Source organism: Electrophorus electricus, chromosome 19 (assembly GCF_013358815.1).
Source record: "Electrophorus electricus isolate fEleEle1 chromosome 19, fEleEle1.pri, whole genome shotgun sequence".
NCBI lineage: Eukaryota > Metazoa > Chordata > Actinopteri > Gymnotiformes > Gymnotidae > Electrophorus > Electrophorus electricus.
Window position 1 is genome coordinate 14,281,761 of NC_049553.1, and position 9,775 is coordinate 14,291,535.

The following is a 9,775-nucleotide window of genomic DNA, read 5'->3' on the forward strand; positions in this document are numbered from 1 at the left end:
ACATTAACTTTTGTCTGGAGTTTGATGACATGATAAATCTAACAGACACTCAAATAGATATAAGGCTTTCCTAGATCTAACCAAGTTTAGTGGATCAAAATATAGTGAAAATGAATTTAAAACAATAAGATGTGGGAAATTAACAATTAAGAATTAACATATGCATAAAAAATATCAAATGTACCAATGTAGCTATATCCTCCATTATGAAACCAAATCCAATAGTGCTAGAAGTCAGAAATGACATAAAAAAATCTTCCCTGAACACATTCTTCACATTACAAGAGAACATCAAATGTTGAACAGTTTATATTTCTGTTATGCAAAATAACATCAATTTGAAGGTGAGGGGAAACACACCTTGGTGTGGGCAGATCATGAAAATTAATCATTACATTTCTTGTCTAAGAAAAGGCAACCTTCAATGGACAAAAAGAACAATCTAGGGCAGTGGTAATCAAATCTGGACCTCAAATCCAAATCCATTCTTGGATTTGATTAAATGATTTGTGTAACTGGTTGGCCACTTTAAATATAGATAATTTAACTGGAAGTTTACCTGGAAATCACATTTCAGTACAAATTCTTCACCTCAAAATCCAAAAAGATTTTGGAAAGTAGGTTAAACTAGAAATTTGCATACTACCTTATAAAACATTGTAACCATTTCAACTTCAGAGTATACCATTCACATTATAAAATTCAGTGGCCTTCATACCTCCAGTGATTGAACTATATCTCAATTTCTAATATTCTTATTATTATTATTATTGTTATTAAGAGTACTATTATTATTAGTAGTAGTAGTAGTAGTAATAGTAGTAGTAGTAGTAGTTACACATATATAACACACAATGCTTTTACATACACTCAACATAACTGGTGAGAAGTGGCAGCCAGTCACACACACTATACTCTCTTCTGGAAATCACAGCCCCCTGTGGGACTGCATCAGGCACAAGAAGGGGAGGGAGGACAACATCCAGGACAGAGCACTATCCATCACTGGGTATGCAGACATACAATCATTCATACACTCACATCAGGACATTTTTAAGGTTACAAATTCCCTTAACCTCCATGTTTTGGATTGATGTCATGATATTATTCAAAAGTCCTTTATTATGCCCATATCAGAGAACATGAGCTTCAACAAGCCATCCAGATTTCACTACCCTTGCTACGTCAAGAGAAGGCTCATTAGATTTAAGCCCCCCTTTTCAGAATCTTCACCCAATGCCTTCAGGACTACCTTTTTGAGGGTGCATCATTTTTTTCTGAGAAGGGTCTGGATGCATTCTGGAGCTGGGTGTTTCTTGCCATGTGGCACAACAGGCTATATAGAAAGGAATGCCTCCTGATGATTTTAATGGTTCCTTCTCCATTGTTTTTAGTGGCTCTAACTGATTCTTCCTGCATCAGTTGGCTCTTGATGAATGACAGCAGAAGCATATTATTATGGTATCGGTTACCGATAATATTTCTCTCAAAACGGACTGCTCATACTGACAGATGCATACACTGATAGTACTAAAAAGCAGTTTATTTATAGCTAGTCCTGTTTTACATTGTCCTAAATGTGTGATACCTTTAGTCAACTACATTTCATTTAGTCAGCAGTCATCTTTAATTGAATTGTAGTATGTCATGTGACAGGCTTAAAATAAAGACTATCTACATCATGGTTTGTTATTAACCCATCATTCAGTTACTTTACATGAATGTTTGATAATCAAATACAACAGTTAAATTTGTCTACAAGGTTAGCATTGGCCACTTGAAGGACATTATAACTAATAAGCTGTAAGACAAAAAGACACTTCTGAACTTGAATGGTAAATCTTTATTACAGTAAAATCACAAATTAAACTGAGGTGTTAACACACAAAAATAATAATAATAATAATAATAATAATAATAAACACTCAACATATACATTTATATGTACATACATACATATAGTTTTGTACTAAAATGGAAAAGAACAATGACACCCCTTATTTACATAACATACATTCAAAAATGTCTAAATTAAATATCTAAATATTTATGTAGCCATAATCCAAATTACCCTGCAACAACGTCTGAGAATCTGAACAGATAAGACAATTAAGAAAAGTAAAAGGAGATAGTTACGTTAGACATATTTGCTGTTGCTTCAAGGTCCTCTATTAGCCATAACCGCCAACACTCTGACCGAGTTAACACTGTGGACCCTGCTCACGCCTCCCAACCTAACACATTATACGATGCCGTGAGCAGGACTAATTGAGGGGACACCCCCTCCATGCCAAACCTGCACCCATGTGTTTTATTCTTTTCAGGTCGTACATATGTTACTGCTTATAATCTCTGTGGACACAGACTTCCATAAGTCTTGAGTTGTCCACTTTCGCAACAAAATCTGCATGCTGGTCTCTCACTTCACTTACTATGAAAAGATTAATTAATCAATTTACCGCCCCCCCCCCCCCCAAAAAAAGCAAACAACCTCTACTCTCCAGGCATATAGGTATATTAAAAACGCCATAACTACCAATCGTGTCATTACAGTACAAATAATTTTTTAACTTAGCCATAGCAGCAATCCCACCTGGGGTGTTGCTACCACATAGGAGTACGAAGAAGCCTACTGTGAGGGCGTTGCTTTCCTAAAGGGTTCGTTCCACCCCGTGCAATGTAACGCTCTGCTACAGGACACCGCTTGACTACGCTGGGGGGGTTTTTACCTCGAAAGCGCCGGACCCGCTAGCATTATGTCGAAGCTAAGAGCAAAGCACGTTAACTGCTCAGTTGTTGGATGCACAGACCAACACAAATCGCTACATCGCCCCCCAGCCTCCGAGAACAGGAGATCTGAGTGGATAAATTTTATTTTTGATGGCAACGTCCCAACTACAGTCGGCAAAAACCTGTACGTGTGTGCTAACCATTTTGTGTCTGACTGCTTTACCAACCTGGGGCAATACAACGCAGGCCTGGCTACGAAAGTTTTCTTAAAAGAGTTATCTATACCGACTGTCCGTGGAAAAAGTGCATATGAGGGAAATGTAAGTATTTAAAAATAATTCTGCTAGCTGTGCGTTCATTTTTGCCATTTAGCAGTAGCTAGCGCTAACAGTTGTATTAGGTGTAATTGTTTTGAAAAGTTATAGGCGTTAGTTACTGCAGTTACGTTAAAGACCACCTCCGACGGAATTTTTTTTACCTTGTCGGCTAGATAGGTAATATGTCCAGTTGGTGTTCTTTATGTGCTGGAAGTATAGACTGTATATACAATAAATCTATTGCTGTAGTTCTATCATGAGCGAGATATTCAACGCCATGGCTGAATGTTTCCGCTTTGGAACTGTGATGTAACAATGAGAATCTCAAAAACGCGGCTTCATACCGTCACTGTTTCATACGTCACATAACTAAGGAACCAATCCGGTCGGTTTGCGGGGTGGGTCTTGCCAAATCATTAGCATACACGAGGGGTATTAGAGAAATCTGGTGAAGCAGCGTGTTGTATTTAGGCCATATTTCACTATTTTAAAAACGATGGCAGAGACGTGTTCTGTTTTTGGTTGCAAAGCTACAAAATCAGGAAATGTGAGCCTTCATGTATTACCAAAGGATTTGAAAATTAGAGAGAAATGGGTGCAGTTTATTTGGAAGAATCGGACTGTCCCAACCAAACTGCCAGATAGAACTCGGGTTTGCAGTAGCCATTTTCCAGGGCAGTGTTTTGAAAATTTTACTCAAAAACAAATGGGTTTTGCCTCAAAATTTCTATTGAAACCTGAAGCTGTTCCATCCATTTATCCCGGGAATACGAGCCAATATGTTGCTCAATTGGTAAGTTGATTTGTTTTGTCGTGTTACATGCGTTGACCGAACACCGCAGGCACGCCATTTGCACTTAGAGGCAGCTCGGTCACGCTGTAAGTTTGAGTGCGTGTCTATATTCTGTAATACGGTAGGCGGTAGTTTGTGAAACTTCTAGAGGGGGCGCTGTTCGCGCTTTAGTGCAGATATGAAAAATAAATCTATACGAAATGGCTTTTAGATCTTAATTAAACATTTGTTACGTTGGTCTACGGCACCAAAAAATGTACCTGAAAAAATATGTTAAAACCAATATGTAGAAGAGAAAAGTCTACAATATGTTGGATATCCATACCCTCCCAATTAATAAAAAAAAGGTTTTTCAGTTAAATAGACTATATTTATAAACATAATTTACATCTTTGCTCATAGCACTTCGTTTTTACTATAAGAAGGGAGACCTCTCAACTATGACTCCAGTAGTATTTATATTACATAGCCTACACATCAGCTGTGCATCCTTTGATCATGGGTATCGTGCAGTAGTTGTGGTATAACAGCAGGCTTCCAAGAGCTGTGGAAGCAATATGTACTTGGATTGTGTTGTTCTAGCAATGGTAGCTAGTGAAGCGATCTATATGTTTTATTTTGTGATTGTTTTATTTGCATTTCTGTATTTTTCTGAATATCCCTGTAACTCTTCAGTGCTATGGTGTCTGCCTGTGAGGCAGGCATCAAGGTCAGGAGGTGATAACCCTCAGGCCTCATCCACCCTTTTGATAAGTGAGTTTGAGCTCACTTCTTTATTGCCAGACTGGTTGCCCATTGTTGAACACTCTCTTCTTTCTGACAAAAAAAAAAGATCTGAATATTCTCTATGCATGCAAATAAACATCAAGACTGAGGATCAATACATACCTGACTCTTCATTGCCTAATTTCTAAAAACTAGTTTGTAAAACCACATAGTGAGCCATAAACATAAGGTGCTGATAGAAATAGTGCTATTAAACCTTTTGCTGTTTTTGTATTCACCACATTAGTTACAGCGGTTCTGTTATTTCTGTATTGTTTTCAGGTTACATTACAGCAGCCATCCACTGTAAAACATGTAGGCTGCCAAACAGACCTCCCCAGAAGGGCATCCGTTGGAACACAGCTGTCCACTGGGACACTGAAGCGACCCGTGAGAAGCTCAGGTTTGTACCATAGCATGTAGCTGTCTATATATGTGATAAACTGCTAGTCAGTTAGAGTGGATCTTATAAATAAAGAACTACAGGCAAAGGGTATGATATGGGATCCTTTTAAATATGATCAGTGTACACATATCCATCTCACCCACTCCGCTGATTCCTGTTGCGTAGGGGTTTTGGCTGTTCCTCGGACCAAAGAAGCCGGAGTCGGCACAGACAGGCTAGTAAGCCGTCTCTTTAGGGAGCTGACGTCAGCCCCTGTTAAACCAGCGGTGCCGCCACCAGCAGTTGTCCGTGATGAAACCGGGCCTGCGCTTCCTCAGATGGTGATCGTTCCAGCCGTAACCTGGCTGAGCCAAGACGAGCAGCCGTCCGTGGAGATAGAGGTGGTAAGTGCAGTGGACACACAGACGCAAAGGGACGAAGCTTAAAGTAAAATGGTAAAAAAAAAGAAAGTGTTTTCTTCTGCCTAATGATGTCAGTGTGATGTCTGAACACTACAGGAGTTAACCACAAGCATAACAAGCAGGCCATCAGCATCTTCCCAACATAACTCTCAGTGGACCAGCCAAGGTTTGTAAAACACTTCAGGAAGTCTGGTACTTTACTAGGTTTTTTTTTTTTTATATTCCACAATGAAGTGAGAAACAGGACTAGGCAGGCAGACACCACACACAGTAATATGTGGATGTTACTTTGTGTGGTGCCGGTCTGCCTAGTTTTCTTATGGTTATCATTGTAAAGGTCTATAAATGCTCCTCAGCCTCACACACAATTAAGATGTCGGTCTTAGCTGCTTCATTGCCAACAGCCTTTGATAAATGGACATTAATCGTTCTTGTCTGTTTCACTAAAGTAATTTGTGTAACTTTGTGGTACAGCTCCGCAGAACAAGCCATCTGTATCTGATCAAGAAAAAAAAACACGGTATGTTTCCATCAGGAACCTTCAAATATTTATATTTCAAGCTGGCAACAGTGTCTGATATTCTTATAATTCTTTTTTGTCTCTCACAATTCAGGTAAATGGGGAGTGGGGTGGGTGAAGGAATATGTCAGTTACCTGAAAGGTTTCATTTAAAAACCATGACCTTGAATATCTCCTTATAATTGTGGTGTTTGTCCTTCTATTACAGGAGCAATTATGGGAAGCTGAGTAAAGAGCTTGTGCGTCAGTTGATGTTCCATTGTTGGGAATGCTCCAGTGAGTGCTGTGTTCAAAGCAAAGGCAAAGGAGATGGTTTCTCTCTCAGGCAAGAATGTCTGCTTTGCTCTAGCTACAGAGTCTGGACCTCTCAACCAGCTGACATACTAAGGGAGAAGGTGGGTGTGTATATACAAGTAAGTTTGTAAAAGGGTGGGTGGACATTATTTTTCACTGTATTGTAACCTTTCTTATATATCTTTCTTAGCTCAGCTATGCATGGTAGTAGCAGTCTTGGCTGGTTGAATTACTTGGTTTAAACGTACACTCACCTGCCCAACTATTAGAAGCATATACCCTGTAGTTACATTTATGGGATTTAGCTGATGCTTTTATCCAAGGCAATTAAGAAAGAGTACTTGAGCAATTGAGGGTTAAGGGCCTTGCTCAGGGGCCCAACAGTGGCAGTGGCTTGAACCAGCAACCTTCACTTTACAAGTCAAGTACCTTAACCACTGAGCTACCACTGCCCCTAGTTACCTCTTATAGGCATGTCGTCAGAGTCTGTAGTGTGTTGCCATGCACAAATTGTCAGCCATCCTGTTGCCCCTTCTCAGAGGTCTCTCAGAAACCACACCTTCTTATATGGATATTCTTATCCAGCCTCAGTGTAGTTAATGCAATACCTGTAGTTTCTTACCTACATCCACTACAAATGCCTCGTGCTCCAACCCATCTATCACTATTGATAACCTGCGCTCACTCTCCAATCCACTGCCTCTCCTGTACAAACCAGTAGTGACTCATGTCACTACTGGGCAGAGAGTTCATCTCTATGTGCATATTACTGAATAAGCATGCTAAGGAGATAATTACTTGATTAAGCCTCCATGTATAGTGTCCCTGTGACAATTCTTACACACTGATAAAATATTCTTCAGCATTCCAACCCCCACACACAATTTATAAATAGGATCTTCCAAGCAGAGTTGGAAGGATGTCATAAGTTGCTTCCATGCATAAGTGTAGAGGGTGACCATGAACATTACCACATGACCCTAATTTGTGGCACATATCCCTGATTTGGAGCGTATTTGGAAGTTGTGATGAAGCACTTTGAAAAGGGGGAAACAAATTCTGCAATGACTTTGCACAGGACACTAGTTTTCAGTGTGGAATTTCAGTGCAAGATGAGCACCTTGGTTCATTATCAGATATGCGACTAGACCTTTTATGCTTTTTTTCTTCAGGAGGCTGAGGTGATGTCATCTGAAGATGAGGCAAATGCTGAGGAGGATGAAGACGCTGATGCCCTGACCGATGTGGAAGAAGATGGAGAACCCGATACAGACGATTCAGACTACTTGCCCAGTTCCAATAGTTCAGAGAGTTCTGAGGAGTATGAATTCAATGAGGAGGGGTCCACCTTTCATAAACCCTTTCAGACCACCTTTAGACCCCTCATTTGGTGTTTGCACTGTCAGGCCCTTGCTGGGATTCTCTGTACTACTAAGCGGCACCAAAAGATCTATGGATGTCCGCAGTGTGTTTCTGGGGATACAGCTGACACACTCTGTTTGGAGAACTTTGCTGTTCGTTTCAACTACAGAGTTGACTTTCACAAGCATGCCATTACTGAACACGGTGCTTCAGAACAGGCACCTGAGCACAGGACTTGTGAAGACTGTGGCAAGTCAAACAGGGTGGAAGATGAACACCACGTGTGTGAATGCAAGATAAAACCTTTCTCCTGCAAGTTGTGCCCCAAACGTTTCCTCACCCAGATTGGCCATAAGGTGCATTACCGTAGGCTCCATGGGGACTATATGCACATATGTAAGTTCTGCCTGATGGACTTTGAGATGAAGCAGACCAAGATCCAGCACGAGAGGGTCCATAACAAGCGAGGTTCACCATACAGCTGTCCCAGCTGCCAGAAGAGATTCAAAAAGTTCCACGAGCGAAACGCTCACCTTAAAAGCCACGGCGAGCAGAAAGTTTACCTCTGCAGCACCTGTGGCATGAGCTTCAAGAGGATATCGAAATACGAGCGGCATGTGCGCACTCACACGGGAGAGAAGCCCTACATCTGCCAGGAGTGTGAACGTTCCTTCGCCCAGGCCAGCCACCTGAAGTCCCACATACGTATCCACACGGGGGAGAAGCCCTTCATGTGTGAGCAGTGTGGGGAGTGTTTCAACCACAACGTCAGCCTGAAGAATCACCTGCTTCGCCAGCACGGCATCGACCCTGCATGTGAGCCCACGGAGGAGGGCAGACGGATTGGGAGACCCTTCAGTGATTTTCCTCTGAAGAAAAAAATTAAGGAATGTAATAAAAGGAGTAAGAGGCAGCGTTCCGCTCCTCATGATGAGGAAGAAGCTTCAGGTTTTCCAGAATCATACTATCAGGAGAAGAGCGATGACTCTGACAGAGAGGAGTGGACTGAGCAAAGCAGAAGTCAGAAGAGGAGAGCTACAAGGAGGAACAGCCAGAGAAAAAGGGGTAAGAAGAGTCATGTGGAAGATGAAACATGACCTGTGTCCAGGTTGTTGCCATGTAAAGCCTGAGAGCAAGCTAGCATCAGTACTGGAGACAATCATGTTGTGATTGGAAGTGGCTGTGTAGAGGTTGTGGTGGAACAACTGAGGTTGTTTAATTCATGTCCCACAGTGAACCAATTTTACAGCATAAATTCAACAGTGAGTGGTTGCAAAGGGGTCCTGAATTGATTGTAAAACATTAACCTTCACTGATATGTATACTATATGTACACAAATACAGCTAACACATGCTCTGTTACGATTGCTAAGAAACCAAAAGAAATGTTCCACATTCCAGTACATCAATCAGTTTATTTCCGACTGTCAAGATGTGTAGCTTACAATTTACAATTCTATAAAAGAAAATAACATACTAGTTTGCTAATAAAGTGTATGCAAAACTGTTGTACACTGGTCATATTCCTTTTCAAATGTACATTTTCTCATTATGTTTTGCATCTCCTGCAGTGGCTGGAAGTTTAACTACACTGTCTTGCTCCAGGACTTGTTTGGCATGTGTAGGTGCTGGTAACAGGCCATCTCCCAAGATACTGTTACAGTAATTAATGTGCTAAATCACTGACCTATAAATAAGATCCAATGTACAGGCAAACTATATCCAATCATTTTCTCTGATATCCACCATGTTGGGTCAGTGCTGAACGCCAATCCTAGACAACTAGTCCCCAGCAGAGTGTTTTACAACACACCTGTCTCTAATACTCATATGCTGCGGTATGCCTTGCTAAACTGGAACCGAGTTGGAAAAGAATATGTTAACTACAGCTTGTTCTTGCGTTTAGTATCTGACTCGTTCAAACATAGGTGTGGTTGTACCGCTACGTTTTCTCTAACAGCTATGTAAAGGATGCCATACACATTTAATTAAGACCCCAAGGAACTGTGTTAACTTTTGGAAAAGGGGTTTATCCCCTTTAATATAAGATGGCTTGACACACCGTGTAACCAGCTGCCTGTATTCCCCACACAGTGAAAAAAGAGACAATGCCTCTTTCCATGGTCTTCCAAAAGACCCAAATATCTGAAACGAATGACTAAAGTTATTTTGTGGAAATTTCACTTA

At 40.8% G+C, this 9,775-nt stretch overlaps 1 protein-coding gene across 1 annotated transcript; it reads left to right on the forward strand.

Annotated features, from left to right (window-relative positions):
• The first annotated feature begins 3,482 nt into the window (after positions 1 to 3,482).
• Positions 3,483 to 9,097, forward strand: LOC118240115 (zinc finger protein 569-like). Its single transcript, XM_035519910.1, has 7 exons — positions 3,483 to 3,840; positions 4,888 to 5,008; positions 5,177 to 5,394; positions 5,509 to 5,578; positions 5,887 to 5,932; positions 6,141 to 6,327; positions 7,399 to 9,097. The coding sequence occupies exons 1-7, from the start codon at positions 3,544 to 3,546 to the stop codon at positions 8,683 to 8,685; spliced, it is 2,226 nt and encodes a 741-aa protein (XP_035375803.1). The 5' UTR covers positions 3,483 to 3,543; the 3' UTR covers positions 8,686 to 9,097.
• The last annotated feature ends 678 nt before the right edge of the window (positions 9,098 to 9,775 follow it).